At 37.6% G+C, this 24,800-nt stretch overlaps 1 protein-coding gene across 2 annotated transcripts; it reads left to right on the top strand.

Moving 5' to 3' along the window:
- The first annotated feature begins 4,834 nt into the window (after positions 1 to 4,834).
- LOC111143278 (glutamate-cysteine ligase modifier subunit) lies at positions 4,835 to 23,219 on the top strand. Of its 2 annotated transcripts, XM_022496908.1 has the most exons (7): positions 4,835 to 5,165; positions 9,495 to 9,560; positions 10,861 to 10,945; positions 14,931 to 14,990; positions 16,197 to 16,399; positions 17,542 to 17,656; positions 21,727 to 23,219. In XM_022496908.1, exons 1-7 carry the CDS (start codon positions 5,040 to 5,042, stop codon positions 21,894 to 21,896), a joined length of 825 nt encoding a protein of 274 aa, XP_022352616.1. In that variant the 5' UTR covers positions 4,835 to 5,039; the 3' UTR covers positions 21,897 to 23,219. The 2 variants fall into 2 exon arrangements, with proteins under 2 accessions (XP_022352616.1, XP_022352617.1); XM_022496909.1 differs by lacking the exon at positions 9,495 to 9,560.
- The last annotated feature ends 1,581 nt before the right edge of the window (positions 23,220 to 24,800 follow it).

Raw genomic sequence — 24,800 nt, 5'->3', positions numbered from 1 at the left:
ATTTATATCCCCATGATAGTTACCATTTATTAAGCTAAATATGCCATACATTTTGCTAAGAATTTAACAAATATTATCTCATTTACATAACAACTGTATGAATTGAGTGCTAGTGTTAGCCCAATTTTCTGGAAGAGAGAATAAAAAACTTACCCAAACCTATGCTGCTGCCCAGTGTCGGAGCCAGGGTTTGAACTAAGATTATCCAATACAACGTTCTTACTCTCTTAACAATTCTACTGGAATGTTCCTCTGGCTAGCCATCATCTGTCATTCACTTACCTATGAATATAATCCTCAAAATGCACATCAGAATTATGAGTTTTTCCCTGCTTTTAATCTTCCTGAACTTTGCTGTCATATTTTTATACAAAAAATATTTTAAATATTTGTGTATCATAGAGGTGTCTGGTTGGCTCAGTTGGTTAAGCATCTGCCTTTAGTGCAGGATGATCCCAGGGTCCTGGGAATAAGCCCCACGTGGGGCTCCCTGCTCAGTGGGGAGCCTGTTTCTTCCTCTCCCTCTGCCCCTCTCCCTGCTTGTGCTCTCTCACTCTATCTCAAATAAATAAATAAAATCTTGGAAAAAAAAATATGTGTGACATACTTATGAATGCTCTTTCGAGTACACAGTTGTGAACTAAAGTTATTTTGCCCAAATGTGTAAACTTTTATATTAATGGACACTTAAAAATTATAGGATGATGTTTATCAGAGATGAGAAAAAAATTATTTTACATTTTCAATGTAGTAATACGTTCAAATGTGATTATAAGAACAGAAATGGTATCTGCCAGGGGTCAAGCGCAGGAACAGAAACCACGCTATTTTAAGTGGAGAATATTTCATACAGGGAGTTAGGTGCTTACAAAGCTGAAGGTTGGACGAACAAGCTCTGGACTGGGTCTCTAGGAATAACTCTAAGAACGATGCTGCTAAAAGAAGTGTCCTTCCAAGAGAGCTCATCCTGTGAGCCATCGGGAGATTGGGTGAGCCATCGGGAGATTGCCATTTGATTACACTTTCTTCAATCCAGGGGTCAGTAAGTGGCTGGAACTGCCTCCTGACATCTGTAAAGCTGGGGATAGGACATCAGAGCACGGCTGTTGCAAAACTCAATAGCTGAAGATACAGAAAGATGCTCCCCTACACACTTCTACCTTTGAAATCTAAAACTAGTGCATGGAATTGATGTAACCTCATCTTTACCTAGAAGGAGTGCTGCAAGGGATGCTGAGAATTACAGGGTTTAGCCTCCAGGCTCTGTTGTAGAGGAAGGCACCCTAGAAGGAGTTTGGGGATTAAGTGCCAACAGAAGTTTTCTACCACACGGCACATAATGAAACAACATAGCCTGGAGTTCCTACAGCAGTGAGGCAGACCACAGTCTGTGTCTCACGGGCAAACCACCGCCTCGGTAACTGATAGAGCAGCCCACAGCCCTTCATGGAATGTTGTCTAACACACCCCATCGGAATTGCTACAGAAACAGGTACCAAGAGAAAAGAAACCGGGCTTGTGAATTTTTTTTAAACATGTCTAACTTGCCCCTTGCTAAAAGCCTTTTTGTCTCCAGGGGTTACATACTGGCAACAGACATGTGCTAGTTGCCTTGAAGAAACATGTTTTAAGGCCAAAACAATTGACGAGAATTAGCGATGTTCTTGTCTGTGTGTCAACAGAGACCGGAAAATAATTCAGTGTAATAACACGAGAAAAATGCTTATGATACAATATTAATTTTAAAGGCATGCAAAATCACAGAGTATGATCACAATATATCATAAAACAATGAAATCCTACCAGCAATCAAAGAATAATGAGATATACTTACCCACCAGTGTAACAAAAATTGAAAAGACAGATAATCTAATGTTGGTGACTATGGGAAGAAATAGGTAGTCTTATATAATTTAGATTTGAATATAAATTGGTTCAGCAGTAGCTACTGAATGTGCACACCCTTGAAGACAGTAATATGTAACATGTAGTTATCAGAGAAAAATGTTCCTCTGTGTACAAACAGGCAAGTACTAAGAATGTGTATGGCCACCATGGGTGTTCTAGCAAGAGCCTGAAAGCTCCAAATATGGCCATCAAATGCAGAGAATAAATACATTATAGATATTCATATAATGAAGTATTAAGTTGTTTTTAATATGGATGAGATAGACATCTTTGTACTATATTTTCTGTTATAGAGAATATAATAATGTATTATTAAATTTAAAATCAATTGCATAAAATATTAAACCAAAATCTGATCATTTAAATCCATTTTACCTTATTAAGAATAAGATGCATCAGGTCATCCCTTCATAAGGTAAAATGAATTTTAGTTCTCACATTTTGTTTATTCTTGTATAAAGTGCAAACAGACTGTGAGTAAAAATGTGATCACTTCCTGTAAAAATTCATCCATGAGACCATTTTTGCTCTTTGCCTTAAATTTAAACACTTACACCTCAGGAGCTCCTATTGGGCTTCCAACAGTTCATTACGATTTTTTAAAATGTTCAGTGATCAAATATATTGTATTATAAGCCAGTTGAGGAGAGTGGTTCTCAAAGGGAGACAGGGACAATAACATCAGATTCTGGAAAGAGAATGAAAAAAGAGCAGTGGATGTTAGTGATTTTTATATTTACAAACAATTTCTGAAAAATTTTAAAGCACATAAAACCAGAATCACATCATTTTCAAAGATGGAAATGTCAGCAATATTACTCCTCCTCTATAGAAAAGATTCCTTCAAAGTAACTGTATACAATAAAGTTCCTTGGATTTTTCTTTTTTGTTTTTGTCACCAAATAAATTTAGAAGATTATGTTTCCCTTTCTCAAAACTATGGTTCTATAATAAGGGTATAAGGGTATAACTATAATATATAGTTTTTTTTAAAGCTGTACAGGCATAAAAAGCATATAAATCATGCACACACACATTCAAGAATTAAAATCACCTCAATAAACACACTTTTTGTGTCAAAAGTAAATTGTAGCATGCAAGAGTAAGGAGATTGAAGATAAAGGATCTAGGTTTTGATTGGGGCCCCAACACTTACTAATAGTGAGATTTTCAATAAGTTATTTATCTGAGTTGCTATGAAGAGTAAATGAGTTTATATAATGTAAACTTTAAAAACACAACAGAAGGCTGCTGTGATTTCATGTCATGAATTTGCCAATGTTGTGAGAAGTGGACTGTAAGGGAGAAAGAGTGGAAGCATTACTAATAGGAGCTCTCACTTACTGAACCTTTATCATGAGCCAAATACTCTACCAAGGGCTTTTAATAAGCTGATTCCTCACTTCTACTCAGTGTGGTACATACTATATCAGGGGGAACCATGGCACCTGGCTGTAGGTCAAAATGGTCAATTATCAGCAATTTCATATGGTTTAAACTATCATCTGGCCCAGATTCGAGAAAGTGAAACAGAGAGACTAAGTGGCCTAAGTTAAAATAGCCAGTACCTGGTAAAGACAGGTTTGCAAGCCACACAGCTTTATGTCTGAGACCGATAGGCTATATACATTCCCAGAAAGAAATCAGATCTAATAGTTTAGGAGGAACAACCTCTAAGTTTTAATCAAGAATTATTTCCATGGAGGGAAATAAAGAATTATTTCCGTGGTATTAGAGAATATACAAGGAGTCAAAAAATGATGCCACAGGAAATTCAACATAAAGATCAAATGTTTATGTTAATTAAAATACCCCATGCTTGTTCCTGCTTCTGGCATTACCCTTCTCTTCAAAGAGTTCTTACCTTCATTCAGCCAACAAATATTTACTCAAAATCAGGCTCAGTCTCTAACCACCTACAAGAAAGAGCTTCTTTTCCACTTCACCCTGAATTCTTACCAACTGGAATTTATCCTGTAATAGAATTTTACCTTTTAATAGATCTGATTTCTTTTAACAAAGGTAAAAGTTTATTGGGGAAAGCTCAATAAATGTTCAATTTGAGAGTCTACCACGTCTACCATACATGAAATTTAATAGGAGGAAAGAATCACAACCATGTCTAAGGGAATGGCTGGTAAAATCCCTGATCTCACCGGATGCAGTGTTCTCTTTAATCTAAACTCATCTGGAAACTGCCCTAAAATACTCTTTCATATGCTTAGGCCTTATCTTTGGAACTGGAGTTTTAGCTTCCCAAAGGCAAAGATTAAGTCTTACTCGTGGACTTCACATCCTGTCCAGCAAATAGTGTAAGACATTAGACCTGTAATGAATGAACATGAAGAAAAACGCGCAGCTCCCGGGGAAAGACCGTGAGAAAGAAAATGAACTAAGAGGGTAAACAAGCAATGAAGTGGCACTTTGCCTTAACACCCGCTTTTGAGAACAAAAACCAGCTAACATTTCAACGCCTCGGTAGGGGATTTCGCTGTCTTTTTAAAGAGGTGTGGAAGGAAATCACCAGCGCGACCGCCCATTGGCTGGGAGGCGAGACCGCGAGCGCCGCTGGCGAAGCTAGGCGGAGGGGGCACAGGCCGGCGCGCCGTCTTCTGACCGGCAGGGGGAGCCCTGCCGAGCGCCGCGTCCCGCGCCGCCCCGCCCCGCGCGCCCCGCGCTCACTCCGCTGCGCGCCCGCCGCCCGGCGCCACGCCCGCCACAGGCCAAGGGCCAGTCACCCGCGTGCGGGCGTGGGTCCCGCTGCTCTCTCGGCGCCCCGCCCCGCCCGGCCCGGCCCCGCCGTGGGACGGGTAACGGTTACCAAGCACTTTCTCAGGCGCGATTTCTGCTTAGTCATTGTCTTCCAGGAAACGGTCCCTTCAGTTGGGAGTCAACTCTCCGGCGGCGGCCGCAGTAGCAGCTGCAGCCGCCGCGGCCAGCGCGTCCTTCCCGGGCCACCGCTCCGCCACCGTCCGGCCTCCCTCGGTCCCGAGCGCAGGCCGAGGTCCCGCCGCGTGGGGCGGCCAGCCTCGCGCTCGGCTCTCCGGCCTCGGGCACCGCGTCCTGCGGGGCGGCCTCCTTCCTCGCCTGCGGCCCCGTCGCCGCCTGGCCCGCCTCCGTCGGCCGCTGCCATGGGCACCGACAGCCGCGCGGCCGGGGCGCTGCTGGCGCGGGCCCGCACCCTGCACCTGCAGACGGGGAACCTGCTCAACTGGGGTCGCCTGCGGAAGAAGTGCCCGTCCACGCACAGCGAGGAGGTGAGAGACGCGGGGCTCCCGGGGCAGGCCGCGGGCGGGGCGGCTCCCAGAGGGAAGCAGCGCCCGGCGGGGAAGGCGGGCGGGCGGGCTCCGGGCGCCGGGTGAGGCGCGCTCCTGGGCTCCGCCGGCGCGGGGAGGCTGGGGCCGCCGGGGTTGCGACGTCGCCTCCAAACCTGTAGCGGGGGCCGCGTGCCTTAAAACGCTTGGCAGGTGCAAATTCATCCCGAGGGACGCATCCGTCCGTGCTCCCGGCCGACGGCCGAACTAGCCAACGTACTGGACCCCTCTTCGTTGCGAGGGCCAGGGGGGTGCAGAGAGGACCAGCACCTCCCTCCCAGCCTCTCACCCCCCCCTTCCCCCCACACCGCGACAGGTGAAGACGTAGGTTTCAGAGATTCGCTTTTCTAGGATTCAGGTGAAGGTAGTAGTAATAATCCACTTAGCTTTGAGGCTGTTGGCAGTAGTCACTCTGTTGCTATGAGATAAAGGACTCACATTCGACTTTGGAATAAGGTATGCATTTTTCTTGCTGCAATTTAATCTGCCTCATCGTATTTGCCTGAAGACTCGTCGCTAGTTTAAGGTGGCAGAGACGAATCTGGAATTCTACACGTGCTACATATTCGGGCCGCAGCGGCTCCTTCCTGAGCCGAGAGTCAGAGTGCCCAGTGAACTGCGGAGGCATACCGCTGGTATGGGACGGTGTCGGTACTGAAAAATAACAGTGAATAAAAGCAAACCTTTAATTTAGGAGCTGTGTGACTTTGGGAAAGTTACCTTCTCTGAGTCTGTTTACATAACTTCGAAGTTGGATAATGGTACAGTCTTCATCAACTCACTGTGAGGATTAAAAGACGTAATCTAGGACAACGCTCACCATGGAAGCATTTATCTCCCTTTTTACCAAGATTTTATGTTTATTTGATAGAGCGCACGTAGGCAGAGCAGCAAGCAGAGGGAGAGGGAGAAGCAGGTTCCCCGCTGAGCAGAGAGCCCGATGGTGGGGCTGGATCTCAGGGCTCCAGAATCATGACCCTAGCTGAAGGCGGACACTTAACCGACTGAGCCACCCAGGCGCCCCTTTTTATCAAGATTTTAAATAAATCTTGATTAAAAGAAAAATGTCTTGTGCCATATTATAGTATCAGCTGTTTTCCTAGGCAGTTTGGGCTCTTTTATATAAGATGTTGGTGATACACTATGCAGCAGCCCATGGCATCCCCCTGAGTATGCTCTGGGCCTGTGACCACCCATCAGATGAGAACTCGTGGTTGTAACTTTAATAACAACCAAACTCTGTACCATTATTCGGTGACCAGGTTCCATCCATCTCAGTCTGTATACCTTTTTTGTTTAAACCGCCCCCACTTTGACTATTTCTCCCCCAAATAAATATTTCTAGATTTAGTTCTGTTCTTTCAATTTCCTCCCAGAGATCCTGGTTCAATATACCATTTTCCATATATACTGACAGTATTGGGTGAAATTTTTGCTCTCTTGTTTCACTACAGCACGCTTTAAAGTAGTGGCCTTTAAAATGTTTTGACTTTTGCAAACCCAGTAAGAAATTTTACCTTACAATCTAGTTCATAGTCCATAAGGACAGAAAGTAGGATGAGTGGTTGCCTTGGACTGGAGTAAGAAGGGTGGGTAGTGATTGCTAGTGGGTACATGGACGTGTTCTAAAATTGGATAGTGATGATGGCTGCACAGCTCTGTAAAACTCTTCACAAACCCTTTAAAAACATGGAATCGTGCACTTAAGTGAATTTTGTGTGTAAATTATACTTCAATAAAGTGCTAAATCTATCTCAAAGGTTTTATGGATATATTAACCTTTAGTATATACTGTGTATTCTACCTTTTTTAATCCTATTTTAATTTTTAAAAACTCTTTATTTCTTAATGCAGTGAGTCACACTCCACCGTTTGAAAAACATTGTTCGAAGGACTAAATCTAATTTGGTTTTTTGGGGGGGAAGTGCTACATAAGAGGGACAAAATCAGCTAGAAAGCATTTGAGGAAAACTTGAAGATAGGGCAGCATATTGTAGGAAAAAAGACAGTTTAGTGAGGAGAGACATTTTTTTTTCCATGTAAAACAAAACAAAACTTTATAACAGACAGAGCTCCAAATTGGGATATGCTACTTGAAATAGTTCAGCCTTGTGGAATAAAAAAAACTGAATAAATCACTCATTAAGAAAATCTAAACATTGAGTATAGAGTTAGATTAGGTTTCCTAAAAGATCTCTCCTAGTTCTAATGTGTATTTTTTTTAATTCCATTATCTTTATTTAAAGATTTTTTTTTTCTATTTTTTATTTGACAGAGATCATAAGAAGGCAGAGAGGCTGGCAGAGAGGAAGGGAAGCAGACTCCCTGCAGAGCAGAGAGCCAGATTTTTTTTTTTTCCACTAGAACTTTATGAAATCAAATCTTGTGTTTTAAATGAGCCATTATAGAACTGTTTTGCTCAGTTCTTTAAGAGTATTTGGGCAGGTGAATCATAAAGTATATTTAAAATTCTTATATGGTTCCAGATCTAATGATATACTACATTATGATGATACTTACTTCAGTGATTCTATGCATATTTGATAAAAATGAAGAGAACAAAATACAAAGTTAATGAGATGTCAATATAGATAATAAAAGATTAGAAATAATTATGTTTGTGATACAGCCAATGAATTTCTCATCGTAACATTGTTTTGTGATTTGTCTTGACATTTTGTGGAATCCAAGATTAATTAAAGAAATTATTTCAAGAAGGGGCTGAATACTCTGAAAATGTACTTACCTTCCTGAATTGAGCTTTTTATCAGGAAAGCCTTAAGTATGCAAGTAAGCCGTCCTTCCAGAGGAAAATTCTTAAAATTCTCCCATGATTTGAGCCAAATTATTCTGATAGAATTGTTAACTTCTTTTCCTGCTGCCCCAACTTTTACCATTTTTGAAAAGAATATTGACTTGTAATTCTGTCTGGAATAATTATCAACTAATTTTTATTTAGTATCTTAAATTTGGTTATAAATATATTTCCCATGAAGATAGAGACATTGTAGATTGAATTCATGTGGGTTATTATGGATGGAACATACCGTTTTTGTTGTGGCGTATGAAGTGTAATGTAGATGACTCTGAGCTCTCAAACTGATAAACCACTTATCCCTTGTAATTATCTGTACTAAGATAAAAGCAGTAGAGTGCTGTGTCAGTTTTTATCATCAGAAATCATAGATCAGTGAGTTCAGAAGTTTAGTCCTTGTTATTGCTAAAGGAAAGTGCTTTTGCAGTTACTCATTTATTTTTTTCATTGATTGACCACAGAATGCAAAGCACTGTGTCCTTGATGTTCATAAGGTAGTGATTTCAAATTGTTAGTGTTGCCCATTAGCAGTCATAAATCAGTTTGGTGAGCCATAGAACAGCATGTTTTTTTTCTAATTAATAGAATAGAAGCCATCAGAGTGCCTCATGTGTAATGAACATAGCGTTTTGTAAATTTTTTGTTCTATGTATTTAGGCCCTTACTCTCTATATGAATGTATGTAAGTCTTAACTTTGGTGCTTTATCAGACAAGTCTGAAATACACTGTCATAAGAAATGAAAGATGCATGAACAGTTTAATGGATTTACAACATACTAGAATGTTAGTGTAAATAAGTTTGTACAAGAAAACACTGAAGACCAGTTGGAGGTATACGTGTTAGGAAATGATACATGGGCTGACATTATGCAAGTTGACTTATGTAAGGTAGGACTGTGGTGGTTGTCAGACGTTACATGCTGATTTCTTGGGATGCTTGTTAAAATGCAAGTTCTGCTGCCCTTAGAGTAATTCAGCAGTCTAGGATGGGGCTCAGGAACTGGAATTTTTAATGAACACATCAGGTGAATAATGGAGTTTTTCTGGCCACACTTAGAGTCATTTATTTGTCTTTAAGGATTCTCTCATAGTGGTTAATATTAATTTTAGTCAGGCTCCCTGAGCTTGAATTCATGTTCCTCTATTTATAAACTTTATTCTTGAAAAATTTTGTTTCTTTGTGTATGCTTTTATGTCTCAAAGCCTTACTTAAACTTTCATTGGTACAAAGACACTTTAAAAATACTTCAACATTTGAAGGTTAAGATGAAAACAGATACAAACTTGTCTTTTTTGAAGAAAATGTAAACCTTATAGAACTAAAATTTTGGTTTTTATGGTTTTTCCTATTCACATCTTTTTCAACTAATTTATCAAATTAGTATATTCTTGCTGTAGAAGTACAGCAGAGTGTATAGAGTTTGATTAATGGTTTCAAAATGCATTCCTTTTACAGCTTCGAGATTGTATCCAAAAGACCTTGAATGAGTGGAGTTCCCAAATCAGCCCTGATTTGGTCAGGGTAAGTAAAATGTGAATGAAGAAATTATGTAGGTCAAAAGGAAAATGCAGTAAGCAGGAAATTAATTTCCCCAATTTTGATGGGGAAGTCAAATAGGCAATTAGCACAAAATTCCCTGTGGCTGATTTACTGAGATGGCTGTCTGACCCAGTATGCTTAAGCATAAAACATAAAATCCAGGGTGTGTCACCAACTCTGCAACTAGACTAGATACCAGGATTCTTTGTGCTTAATTCCCATCACACTTTTCTTCACTGTGTTCCAGTTTATATTTGGTCTAATAAAGAAATGACTATTTAACAGTTTTGGTTGTTAAATTGCTTTGGTAGAATATCATAATAATATAGTGACTAGAAATAGTTTTTTAATGTCAGTTTTAAGGGAAACACTGAGTATTTCATTAAGTGTTAATAAATGACTTACCATCAATGTTAATATACAGACCACCTGTCTGCAAACCATTCTTTGGAATCCAGCTGAGCCAAAGGCTCATAACAAATTACGCTGGCTACTTTAAAACTATGGACGAAGACATGTGCTGGAAAGAGTTGTTGCCGTGGGCATTCTGCAAGTGTAAACTCTATAGCAGCTAGGCAGATGTTGATTAATGTCTTCTGTCAGTCTCTGTTTCTCTGAAATGACCATTTGCCTCTATTTACGCATGACTGACAAACACTAAGCCCTTGATATGTGCCAGGCATTGTAATGTGCTCCAGAATTATGGGAAAGGCCTCACTGTTTACTTTGTTTCAATCTTGTAAATGTGAGTTAATATAGTTCTGATTTATATGTGCTAACATCTTACCATTTTCCTCATAAATTATTAATTATAATGCATTAGAATTGCCTTTACTTTTTTTATTGCGCTCAGAAAAAAAGTCTTGGTTTAAAATGTTTGCGGTTAATATAGGAAGCTTTTAACATGTCTTTATGCAGAATGGGTAAATATTTATTATTTTTCATTGCTTTCATATTTTAAGTAAAATTATATACTGTGCTAGTAGTTCTAACTCCTCACATGCTGTCCCCACCACCACCATTTGTTTGGGTTTTTTTGATCATGCATTCCTTTGAGCACCTGATCAAAATGAGATCCTCTTCCCCGGAAAATGGACACACACAGAGCATTTTACCTTTGTTTCAGGGCTTTACAAACCTTATGAAGCCCATCCAGACATCAGGTAAAGAACCCTGTTATCTTATGGGTTCCCTGTTTCTAAAGGGCATTATGGACAATAGAAAACATATAGCTAATTAAAAACATTAATTTTATATTTATTGTAAACATTGTTTATTATAGGAATTTCCAGATGTCTTGGAATGTACCGTATCTCATGCAGTAGAAAAGATAAATCCTGATGAAAGAGAAGAAATGAAAGTTTCTGGTAAATCCAGCCTTTACAACTTATTTTGTTATATAGTGGAAATGATAGTGAGGTTTCGTCAGGCAGGGAGGAAAAGCCTTTCTTTGCTTCTGGTAAGGAGTGACTCCGTCACTAAGTGTGAGAAATATACAGATTCTTTTTTTTAAACATTTTATTTATTTATTTGAGATAGATAGCAAGTAAGCGAGGGAGAGAGAGAGAGAGAGAGCGTGCAAGCGCGCACAAGTGGGGAGGAATGGGAGAAGCAGACTCTGCCTGACGTGGGGCTTGATCCCAGGACTCTGGGGGCATGACCTGAGCTGAAGGCAGACACTTAGCCAACTGAGCCACCCAGGCGCCCCTATATATTCTTTTTTAAACATAATGGAAACTCCCAAGAGAAAGTTATAGGAGGTCAGTTTTGGCTCCTTAAATGGAGTCAGAAGAGGACCTTACCTTCCTGTTCTTCATCATGGTCTCATTAATTTATATGTCAGACTTCAGGAAAACTAAGGTGGAGGAAATGGAAAGAATAAAGGGAATGCTTAAGAGCAGTGTCTGTCCAAAGCAATCATAGGCCCTCCCTTCCTGGTGGAACACTGCTGAGCAATGGCTGAAGTTGCCTGGAAGTATAGATGGAAGTCTGGGCAACAAGTTGCATGAAGAGAAATAAAATCCATGTTATACTCATTCAACAAATGTATCGAGTAACTATTTATGAGAGACCATGCTAAGCTCAAGGAATAAAAAAATGAAGAGATGAGCTGTTCTTGTCCTCAGCTTACAGTCAGCATAGAATAGACATTAAAAGCTTAAACTTAACTAGATTGAAATTCTTCAGTATGCAGATTACTGACTGGTATAATCTTGGGCTAACAAGTTATTCGACCTCTCTGAGCCTCATTTTCTCATCTGTAAAATAGGGATGCGTCTGTTTCACAGGATTCCTTGTAAATTAGATAAAATTTTTAAAAATGCACTTAGCACAGTGCTTAGCAAAAAGTTAAGTGCTAAGTAGCTGTTAACTTACTACCATTTGTAGTTTTGTGTTGGTTGTTATTTTTGATTAGCGTGGACATGTAAGATGAGATATAGGGCATTGTTTTTTTGACTCCATAATTACCATTTATTGAGTCTTGTTTTATGCCAGGCACCATACTTAGTGCATTTTGGTTACATTTCTTCACATGATTCTCAAAGCAATTCTACAAGGTAGAATTATCCCCATTGCACAAGAGATGTTAAATAACTTGAAAGTTGTCGTATAACCAGTAAGTGGTTGAACCGGGAATCCATCCAGGTATGCCTAACTCCAAAACCCATTTCTTTCTATTAATTTCACATTGCTTTCTGTGTTGGAAAGGAACTAAAAGCAACCTCTTCTCTGTGGTTGATTGCAGTTCCTAATGGTTTAGATCCATCTTGAAGCTCTTACGGGTTGTTCTCAGTTCTTAGAAGGCTTGAAATTTTTGATATATCAAAATTCTCCCCATATGAAGAGCTTTCCTTTCTCTACCAAGAATGCCTCTCATTTCGGAGAAAGGAGACCATTTCTAATGGCACAAATTTGTGGCAAGAGGGATAGTGGTAGGGAGGGTTTCATGGAGTATAATTATTGGAGCTATGGGTGGATTAAAGTGGTGAAGATTGGGGCGCGCGGGTGTCTCAGTGGGTTGGAGCCTCTGCCTTCAGCTTGGGTTGGGGTCCTGGGGGCTCTCTACTCATCAGGGAGCCTGCTTCCTCCTCTCTCTCTCTCTCTCTCTCTCTTTCTGCCTGCCTCTCTGCCTACTTGTGATCTCTATCTGTCAAGTAAATGGATGAAATCTTAAAAAAAAAATGTTATTTTAAAGTGGTGAAGATTGACTCTCACCTGGTTGGTAGGGGAGTGGTGATGACTTTTAAATAGAGAAATCCAGTGAGGAAAACAATGCTTTAAGATTATCTAGCAGTAGAAAGGAAAGGACAAATAAATGTACAAGGTAAATTTGTTTTGTTTGTTGAATACATATTTACATTGAATACAGTTTACATATAGATATTTCATTAGCCCCCTTTTCTCTCCATTTCCTTTTCTGATTTCCTCTACTACTACTCTGCCTATTTGTCTACTGAGTAAATTTAGATTTTGAACAGTGAATTTACATAAAGTAAATCTATATAAATAAATTTGAGTTTGAATCACGTTAAAGCCTCAATTTTAATAGAAAACTACTCTGCTTTCCTGGTAACCAAAGAAATGCCAATTAATGCAGTCCTGGATAGGTATATATTATACATACTAAATTAGCAAAAACTATATTTTTTATAGTGTCATACGTTGTTAGGAGAGCATTTTTTTTTTAAAGATTTTATTTATTTATTTGACAGACAGAGATCACAAGTAGGCAGAGAGGCAGGCAGAGAGAAAGGAAGGGAAGCAGGCTCCCTGCTGAGCAGAGAGCCTGATGCAGGGCTCCATCCCAGGACCCTGGAATCATGACCTGAGCTGAAGGCAGAGGCTTTAACCCACTGAGCCACCCAGGCGCCCCAGGAGAGCAATTCTTAAGTTTTAGTTAAGTTTAGTTGGCTAGTTAAAGTTAAGTTTTTAGTTAAGTTTTAGTTGGCTTATAAACTGGTACAAATCTTTTATATGAAAGTAGGAAGTAAGTAAAATAGAACAAAACTCAGGGCACCTGGGTGGCTCAGTCAAACATCTGATTTTGGCTCAGGTCCTGATCTCAGAGTCCTAGGATTGGGCCCACATCCTGCCATGCTCAGTGGGGAATCTGCCTCTCCCTCTCCTTCTGCCCCTCCTCCAGGTCATGCTCTCTCTCTCTCTCTCAAATAAATAAATAAAATCTTTAACAACAACAACAAAAAAAGATCCACAAAGAGGAGCATACCTTTTGACTCATACACATTTCTGACAGTTTGTCCTTGGGAAATGCTTCAGCAGAAAGTTGAACAAAGTAACAAGATGTTTATTTTAGCATTGTATGTGATAACAAAAAACTGGAACTAATGTAAATGTTCAAAAAGTAGGAAATCATTTGAATTATACCCTATCAAAATTACAGAATAATGTTTAACTGTTAAAAATGAGTGTGTAAAATTATTCATGAAAAATAGAGTAAACAAAAACCTAAACAGTGACTGCATTCAGTGATGAGACTGTTGGCCATTTTTTTTAGTCTATCTTTCTACTCTTGGGTTTTTCTCATTTCTGTTTTTTCCCCATTTTTAAAAATTTAAATTCAGTTAATTAACATATAATGTATTGCTAGTTTCAGAGGTAGAATTCAATTGATTCATCAGTCTTATATAAGACCCAGGGCTCCTTACATTACTTGCCCTTCCTAAGGCCCATTGCCCAGTTACCACATTCCCCAACGCCCTTCCGCTCAGTTTTTCTCATTTCTAGAGTGAATATATATTACTACTATGATTTAAAAAAAAAAAGTCAAAAGAACTAAAAACTTCATAAAGTTGTAAAAAATATTACATAAAGGTAAACTAAATAGAAGTAGAATAAATGTTATACCCTGCCCCATATGACCAAAAGCTAGAAGCTAATGTCTAAAAATTAAAATGACTATCTTAGGAAGATGGGATTGTGCGGGATTTTTTTGTTTTTCTTCACATTACAAGCAATTTTAGCATAGCCTTTTATTAATTTTAGTTTATTGGAGAATGTATATAATATGTTCCATTTCCAATAATATTCATAAAAATGTACATTTTGAGTAATTTATACATTTGTGTGACCTGCCTTCTAATAAATGGAAAATTAGTATTTGCTTTTTTGTTTTGACAAATGGATATTTTTTGGCAATTGGCATGTAATTTAAAAATCACAATGGAAAGGTACTTTCATATCTTAAAATGAAAACCATAAAATTATGTGACTAGGAAAGAAAAGGTAATTCATTCAGGATCTCTGTCAACTTAGTATTGTGGGCAGTGTTGATACTGTCTAGTAAAATGTTACCAAAATGTAGTAATCAGTTTTGTTTTTTTTGCTACCCAGCAAAACTCTTCATTGTAGGATCAAACTCTTCATCATCAATGAGAAATGCAGTTGACATGGGTAAGCAAAAACTTTGTTTAACTTTTTACCTCCATAACTTTATTTTTTTTTTAAAGATTTTATTTATTTGACAGAGAGGGAGACAGCAGGAGAGGGAGCACAAGCAGGGGGAGTGGGAGAGGGAGAAGCAGGCTCCCCACTAAGCAGAGAGCCTGATGCAGGTCGATTCCAGAACCCTGGGATCATGACCTGAGCTAAAGGCAGATATTTAACCGACTGAGCCACCCAGGCACCGAACCTTCATAACTTTAAATTAGTGTAGGTGTATTAGTTATATCTTGTGTTCAGGACCAGGTGAAAAAAAAGATGAGCTCATTCCAATTTTACTTTTTAAAGTTCTAACCTAATTTCTTAAGGCTTCTGTCAGATCATATGGATTTGTAGGTTCATATTTTGATATATATGAGGCACATAAAAGATGTAACATAATTGTTAACTATATGTTTGGAGATGAAGTTCTCCTTAACCATATTTCTTAGCCCTTATAGTACTATAGATAAAACCCCATGACCTGCCATCGCCACAGTAACAAAGCAAGCATTCTCATCTTTGTTTACTTGGTTAGATTATTGTGATATTACAATGCAACGTTTTTTCTTTTAAAATATTCTTCCAGTATTATAGGTGTTAAACACTTAAATAATTAGCTCTTTACTATAACTATGGAATAAACAATAATCATTTAAAATAAACCCTTTAAATTATTTTTACAGAAATTAAATTATCTACCTCTATAAATATAGATTAGGACCATAAATTTAGTTTTTCAGGGTCTCAAAGCTATTGTTTGCCATGACTATCAGTTACAGAATATGAGGTCAGAATTCTTGTGATCATCCATACAAGATACTATTAGAACTGGAGAAGAAAATTTGAAGATAAAGAAGTTACCAGAAAATGCTCGGGGCCTAGGAAACAAGGAGACTGTTCCCCTTCGGACTGTCAGAGCTGTGAGTCCCTAGGAAGGAAGCAGGTCAAAGAAACTGATCGGTCTGCCACACAGACCAAGTAAATGAACAGGGATTTGTAATTTTTTAAGGGATGGCAGTGTTCTAAATGGTAGGTAAATTATGAAACTGAATGAAATAATCCAAATAAGAAAACCAGTGAACTTTACAGACAAAATTTAGTGGGATACATGAGGGACATTAGAAATACTTGTTTTCATTATGTAGCAAATATTTATCCTGTTTTCCTTCACATCAGCCTGTTCCGTTCTTGGAGTCGCACAGCTGGATTCTGTGATCATTGCTTCACCTCCTATTGAAGATGGAGTTAATCTCTCCTTGGAGCATTTGCAGCCTTACTGGGAAGAATTAGAAAACTTGGTTCAGAGCAAAAAGATTATTGCGATAGGTACCTCCGATCTAGACAAAACTCAGTTGGAACAGCTGTATCAGTGGGCACAGGTAAAGCACAGCTAGATCACAAGTGCTCTGGGAGGGGCCTGTCCTTTAGTCTTTGCTTCACACTGTTCAGTGTTGTGCTGGACACTCATGGGGGGCTATTCTAAATGCAGTTTGGCAAGCTTTATCTAAAGCACTGGCCTTTTTCATCTCAAATGTATATTTAATTGACCTTAGTATTAATCTCATTTAAAAGGAGTGAAAAAAACACTAGAAAATTTGGCTACAAACACTGAAGTGTTTGTAGCCAAGATGAATTCAGGCTATTTCCTTCAGTTTTACTTTTGTGATAAAAATACTATATTTTTCTTTAGATATGGTTAGGTCTTGGTTCTGATTTCTTAGGTGAGGGAATATCACATGGAACAAATATTTTGCTCTTATTTGAAAGTATAAAAGACTTTGGTTCATAGAATTCAATAAGGAATAGGCATCACAAATTAATCACTACCACCCTCTGGCCTCTAAAAACATATGATATTATTTAGGGACAGTGCTTACCAGTATTTTACCTTTACTCTTTGTATTTTTCTTTATTCCTTTTACTTGATCCCCAGCCTTCTCTTTGCAGAGCTTTCAGTTTCTTATAGACGGGAAGACCTTAGAGAAAGTATTGTCCCTTCTCCCTTTAATTTAGTGAGAGCCAGAATATGGCTAAGATTCCACTAGAGAGACTTGGGTGATCTGGAATGTATCTGTAAATTAACCAGAGCAGCTATTAGAAATTATCTAATTCTTTTTCAAAATGCGCCTGATTTATAACCGTATTTTATACTTTAATGCTAAATGTTCTTATCATTTCTATTTGATCCTTTACCTTTAAGACCTGTTCCCTCATTAGCTGGAATCATCACTTAGAACATGTTTGTTTCTGAGGCAAGTGTATTAGATTGCAGGAAAAGAGTTTCTAAGAGTATAGCACTATATTGGCCTTCCCCCGCCTCCTAGAGCTTTCCTTTCCCTGTTATCACTAACATGAGTTTAAAAAGCGTACATTAATAAGTATATTCATATAACAATGTTTTATAAATTTTAAGCACTATAAAATGGAGTCTTTCATATTTTCTAAAATTGTGTTCTTTCATTGCTTTCCACTTTTTGTAGTACTTAATTTAGTGCAATGTCATGATTCTTTTCGCTTCTAGGTAAAACCAAATAGTAACCAAGTTAATCTTGCCTCCTGCTGTGTGATGCCACCTGACTTGACTGCATTTGCTAAACAATTTGACATACAGCTATTGACTCATAATGATCCAAAAGGTAATACTGAGATTTTCATTTGTTGATTGGTCATGAGCTTTTGTCTTACAAGAAGCTACTTGTTAAAATGTAATTTTTAATTTTGTACAATGATAAGTGTTACCTAGAACTTGTCTTCATAGTTAGTCCAAAATATATATACATTTAGTTTCAGAAAGCTTTAGTCTATCAATGAGAAAAAAAATTGAAGAGATCATTTTCTGAACATCCAGTCTGTTAAAGTTTATAAATACTATGATACACAAAAAAGACCTTGTAAGATATTCTAAATAGTATCATATAAAATCTTGTGTAGTACAGCAAAAATTGTACCAAACAGCCACTTAGTTAAAGAGGGCAAATATTTGGAAAGAGAGGCAGATAAAATTTAATTTGAAATTAAAGCATATTAGGATAGGTAATTGATTAGGTATTTTATTAGTCATTACTCTCAAGACCTGTATGTTTGGTACCAGTCAGAAACACTATTTGTTTTTTTTTGTTTGTTTGTTTGTTTTTTTTAAAGATTTTATTTAATTATTTGTCAGAGAGAGGGAGAGAGAGCAAGCACAGGCAGACAGAATGGCAGGCAGAGGCAGAGGGAGAAGCAGGCTCCCTGATGAGCAAGGAGCCCGATGTGGGACTCGATCCCAGGACGCTGGGATCATGACCTGAGCCGAAGGCAGCTGCTTAACCAACTGAGCCACCCAGGCGTCCCCAGAAACACTATTTGATTAATGAGAATGGCTTATCCGCCTTCTGTAGTGTGTTTTATCAACATTTTACAGGATAAGTAGGAAAGCTAGGAAGAGAATGTTTTACATTTTATACTTATTTATTTAGCAGTCTGCCCCATTCTCATTTTTTCTCTGTTTTGTAGGAAGAGGAAGAGTTTTAATAGTTTTTGCCCCTCAAATGTTAGGCATCATGCTAAATGCCTTAGAGAGATAACCTGTAATCCTCACAACAGCTGAAACTAGGCATTTTACTGTTGAGGAAGTAAGAGCCTCAGAATTTAAGAAACTAGCCAAGGTCACCCAGCTGGCATGGGGCAAAGTTTAAACTTGGACTTGGTTCTGGCTGAATTGGGACCTTTCCCCCTATATTGTACTATCTTTTTGATTTGAGACATTAGCATTGTAGTATTTCAGTCTGAAAACCTTACTTTCTTATTAGTTTCCATTTAATTGATACCAGAATAGGAGATAATGACTTTTGCCTCTCCCTTCATTAATTATTTTTGTAAGTAATTTGAAAAAAAAAAGTCATCTTAGTGAAAATTTAACAAAGAATTTCTATGCCTATTTATTCTGAAACATAAACCATTTAATTTCCAACTTTCTATATGTTGGCAGATACTATATCATTTTTATCTGTTTACTTTTGGAGGGGCCTGGGGGAGGCTCTTCCAAGAGTAATTATTATCAACAGCTGAGGGATGAGCCTGCATCCCCTTCTAGCTCCACTTGAAAAAAACCCTTTCCTTTTTCTAGTAGGAAAGGAAATAGGAAAAGACTAAGGTATCTGGTATTTTATTTCATTGGTATCTAGATATTGGCTTGAGGGTATGTGCTAATGCATTGTTGTTATTGCAAAATATATTGCATATACATTTGAGAAGAGAGGTTTAATCCTTTTTGGTATGTTTTTGCTTTAATGACGTAACTTGACATTTGAATGTCTTCCTAATTTTAATCCTAAACCCTTTGATTAGAATTTATAGGGTGATCCTGCTTATACCATTAATGAATCCATGAAGCAATTCTTTTTCTTAAAAGATTTATGGTGTTTATTGATTCTAAAGAGCTCACATAGTTAATTTAAAAGCATGTAGTTAAGTTGATGAATAGCATAGCTCTTATGTGTCACATTTTATTTTTTAAGCAATCAGTTTGTAAAACATTTAACTCTACTTGTCATCTAAAAAAGAGTTATGTTTATAAGTCCCCTTTAAAACCCATCGGCTATGCTAAAATTACCCTATTCTTCAGAAAGTGCTTATTTTCCATTACTCTTTGTCCTAGAAGTTGTGGTAACAGTTTAACTACAGTAAGGGTGAAATTGTGAAATAGGTGATCCTGACTCAGAACCTTCACCCTCACCTCATTCCCATTAAATCTGATCTGCCTTATGCCTTATTCCTTCCAGGTCCTGTTCTCTGTCAGATAGACTCATAAATTCATGTTCATGTTACTTTTCCAAAGAGATACTTGCCTTCCACTTATGAAAGCTGCCATTTACTGGCTGCATGACCTTGGGCAAGTTATCTAACCTCTCTGCCTCAGTTGCCCCCTGGAAAAGGAGAGAATATTACCTAGTAGGGTTAATATGCAGATTAAAGGAGCTAATACATGTAAAATACTCAGAAAAGTGCCTGGCACGTGATAACAGCTAACATTTACTGACAGTTTACTATTGATGTTACTCAGATATCACAGCAGTTCTTTTGGGTCTGGCAGGTCCTTTAGCACTCCCAAACCATACTGTATAGATGGTCACTTAGTTTCTGTCTGGGTTGTGGGTTCTGACCTGGTAGAATCTTTCCATATTACTTGATTGATTTAACAGACATTGGGTACCTACAGTGTTTCATTATTCAAAGTACTAGGGCTATAAGGACCAAGACAGATAAATTCCAACCCTCATGCAATTTACATTTTGATGGGAGGGGATGGATAATAAGGTAAATATTAAATGTGAGAAATGGTGGTATGTGCTATGGAGAAAAATTTGCTGAGGTAGAAAAAGAGTGCCCAGCTTAGGGGTTGTTTTATATAGGGCAAATCAGGCCTCTCTGCTAAGGAGACATTAATCAGACCTGCAGGAAGGGTGAAAGCCCTGTGACAATCTGGAAGAAGAGTGTTCAGGGAAGTGGGAGCAGCTGATTCAAAGGCCCCAAAGTGTGAGTGTGCTTGAGGATTTCAGGGTATAAGGCCAGTGTGGCAGGAGAAGAGGCAGTGAGCAGGGAAGTAGTACATTGGAGCAGGAGTCAAGGGCTTGGACATCAATGTGGAATTAGAAAATAATTATTTCATCAAAGCGATGCAAATGAAAAGATAACCATTGCCAAAGAGTTTTTAAATGATTGCTGGTACTCGTGAGGATATGGTAAGATGGGGACTCTAACATTATCGACTACTAGTAGAAGTATCTTTTTGGAAAGCAATTGGCAATATACTGTCTATCAAGCCTTCAAAATGTACTTGTACTTTGACTTTGTCATTCCATAGCCAGGCATGCATTTTAAAGATGTTCAGCATAGCATTTTATTAGCAAAATACTATGAAAAACCTTAATTTTCTCATCAACAATGAGGAAATGTATAAATTATGATATCTATATAATGTAGTATCTGGATAATTATTAAAAATGATGCTTCCAGGGGCGCCTGGGTGGCTCAGTGGGTTAAGCCGCTGCCAGGGTCCTGGGATCAAGTCCCGCGTCGGGCTCGCTGCTCAGCAGGGAGCCTGCTTCCCTTCCTCTCTCTCTGCCTGCCTCTCTGCCTACTTGTGATCTCTCTCTGTCAAATAAATAAATAAAATCTTAAAAAAAAATGATGCTTCCACAGAATATTTAATTACATGGGAAGATTCATAATAAAAGTTGAAAAGATAAGTAAATTAGGTTGTAACTACAGCATGACTTCCAGTTTTTGAGATATGGAAAGGTACAGAAAGAATCTTGGAAGGATATACATGGCAATGGAAGTAATCTGTCTCTGGTTCATAGGATTATGGGTACCGTTCCTTTTTCTCCTATGTATGTACTCTCCTGTATTTTCACTGAATCTACATTTCACTAATCTACAATTAGAATTGCCTGAAAGTCTTTAAAAAAAAAAAAAAAAAAAGGCAGGCTCCACTCACCAGAGGTTGTGAATCAAATAGGTGGGGTAGAAGTGTAGGGACTTTCTGAAGAACTGCCTGGATCTTCTTGATATTCTGGTTTAGATTCATAGCACACATGAAGGAAAAGCATATTTTAAATTTATTTTGAATTGTTTCTCTGATTGTATTTAAATGCTTACCTACATGGTAAAGTGCTGTTATTTCCCAACTTAACACTTTGGGTTTTTACTTGTTTGTTTTAAGAACTGCTTTCTGAAGCCAGTTTCCAAGAAGCTCTTCAGGAAAGCATCCCTGACATCCAGGCGCAGGAGTGGGTGCCCCTGTGGCTACTGCGGTACTCCGTCATTGTTAAAAGCAGAGGAATTATCAAATCCAAAGGCTACATTTTACAAGCTAAAAGAAGGGGTTCTTAACTAAGACTTAGGATCGTAATCTACTGACTTGTATTTCCTTGAATATAAGATAAAATTGAGATGTATAAAAATCAGTTACTGCTTGTAAATGGTGTCATGGAGGCTGATATTCTTCAGTTATATTTGACAACGTGTTATCTGTCAAGTTTTGAATACTTTTCTTGCCTCCATATCAGTTTACTCATGTGTTTTCATTAAACTATTATTTTCTAATTGAAATTGCCTATAAAGAAAATACTTGCAATATATTTTTCCTTTATTTTTATGACTAATAGAAATCAAGAAAAATTGTTGTTAGATATATTTTGGGCTTAGGTATCAGGGTAATGTATATACATATTTTTTATTTCCAAAAATTAACTAATGGCTTCTTATTCTATAGTGTAACTAAGCAATTTAATTATAATTATAAAAACTGAAATACTGGAAGATATTTTTTCTGTTATTGATAAGATGATTATATCCCAGAGTAACTGGAGTGGCTTGGATCTACTAGTAGGATAGGTAAAATTCATTTCTTCAATACATGAATGAAAACTTAAACTTAACTGTCCTAGCTGTAGTTTACCTATAATGATTTAGTATTCTATTGCTGTGCCATATTTTCCTTGCTGTTATTTCCAAGACAAACCAAAGTAAATCTGAAAAAGACTAGAAGCTTTTAAATTATTATTTGGGGGTTTTATAAAAGCAACTGTTATCATCTCCAGATTCTTTTTAATACTTGATCCATCCTTAATATTTTGCTGTTCATTCAAGAATATTCAATAAGTATTGAGTGTTTATCATATGCTGGGCACTGTGGAATCTGGGGAGAAGGGGGGTCACAGAGAGTCAAAATCAGTTGAGTAAAATATGTAACATTTGCTCCCCACAGGCTCTGGGGAGAAGGGGGGGTCACAGAAAGTCAGAATCAGTTGAGTAAAATATGTAACATTTGCTTCTCACTAATAACTGACTCGGAGGGACCACAGCCAGAAAAGAGTGAAAAAAATCTTTAATTCAAGGGCAACATTGTCTATTTAGACAACTTTTTTTGAGACATGGTCTTAACTATATTTAAAAGCAAAATGATATAATCAACACTTTAGAACTAGGAGAGGTTATAGATTGTTTATTATAATTCTTCATTAGTTTAAGAACCAGAAAATAGCAAATAAATAAGGTGTGGCCTTTGATATAGACTATAGGTCTCCCTAGTTCTGTAAATTTGTATCTGTAACCCAAATAGTTAGAAAAGTTCTTCAAAAACCTCTTGTATGTCAATCAGTACTTTTAAACCATGTGTCTTAATACATGGTTTATTTTAAAAAAAAAACAAAAAAAAACAACCAAAAAAAACTACCATAGGGTGCCTGGTGGCTCAGTCAGTTTAGCATCTTCCTTCCGCTCAGGCCATGATCCCGGGGCCCTGAGAGTGAACCCTTCATCAGGCTCCCTACTCAGCAGCAAGTCTGCTTCGCCCCCTGCCCCTACCCCCTGCTTATGCTCTCTCTCACTCTCTCTCATGAATAAATAATAAAATCTTTAAAAAATAAACTAATATATAAAACTAATTTTGCCCAAGTTTTTTCAACTTAAAAGAAAAGTGTTCCATATTCAAAATAAATACACTAGGGGCACCTGGGTGGTGCAGTTCGTTAAGTGTTGGCTTAGTTGGTTTGGCTCAGGTCATGATCTCAGGGTCATGAGATCAAGCCCCACATAGGGCTCTGACTCTCAGTGCCAGAATCTGCTTGGGATTCTCCCTTTCCCTCTCCCTCTGCCCCAGTGCATGTGGGTGTGCTCTCTCTCTCTCTCTCAAATAAATAGATCTTTAAAAAAAAAAAAAAGGTAAATACACCAGACTTTTCCTATCCTAAATAAGGTTTTGTAGTTTACTGTTTGGATAATTTGATCATTAAAATTATAACATGAATTCAGCTGACTTACTTGCTATAAAATTCATTTAGACTTAGACCTTCCTAAAGCCTTATTTTATATTAATTGTATGTAATGTTATTGAATATATATAGTTAACTTTTTTATTTGGAAATGTGCAACATTTTTTCATACAACCTAAGTCTTTAAATGCTCATTTTAATTTAAGCCTAAACAGTGAATTGGTCAAGATATTTTAAGAGGGAACTTTATATCACATTTATTCCTTTTTAAAACCCTAGACTTATAAAAATGGATTGTTTAAAGGGTTATTTTGAAAATGAAAAAAAAAACAACCTATGTTACTAATTGATCCATATCTCTCTTCTCTTGACAAAGAAACAAGATTATAGATTCATTTTGTGAAGGGGATCATGTATGTATGGAATTTTAAAATTATTTTTTGTATGTTTCATTTCTGTACCTTTAATTTCTGTTATTGAATAACCATTTTTTAAAAAATGATTTTTCAAGACTTGACAAATTTCCAAGCTGGTGTTCACATCTTTTTTTTCTTTTTTTTTTTTTGTAAACTATCAGAATATAGTGAATGCTTTTCAAGTATTTGAGGACTTAATGTTTAAAAAGCCATAAAATAAAGAACAGTAATACTACCAAATAATCGCTTAAATCTGAAAGCTAAGTTATCAATAGTGTATATATAACAGATATGTCTTCTGGGGAGAGGTGTATCCAATGACTCAAGGTAGAAAGAATTTATATAATTGGGTTTTTTTCCAGTAAACATGAAAAGAAGCTACAGTCTATTACATTTCCAAAATACACTGGAGCCTTACATTAACACAATGTACTGTAACTTAGAATTTGTTCTGTAATGAGTCTATCTTATATTCTCATTCAAGAAACTGTAGTCACCAGAAGGACCAAGATGTCTTATAAAATATGTTCACATGGTGTAAATTTTGCAGACTACGTTGTGCCAGTATGCTAGAAGAGTATCCGTTTAGAGATAGCCAGTGCTAG

The sequence above is a fragment of the Enhydra lutris genome, unplaced genomic scaffold, assembly GCF_002288905.1.
Source record: "Enhydra lutris kenyoni isolate GAN:26980312 unplaced genomic scaffold, ASM228890v2 scaffoldscaffold9, whole genome shotgun sequence".
NCBI classification, from domain to species: domain Eukaryota; kingdom Metazoa; phylum Chordata; class Mammalia; order Carnivora; family Mustelidae; genus Enhydra; species Enhydra lutris.
The sequence above is the reverse complement of the archived record's forward strand: the minus strand, read 5'-3'. Positions and strand labels throughout refer to the sequence as shown.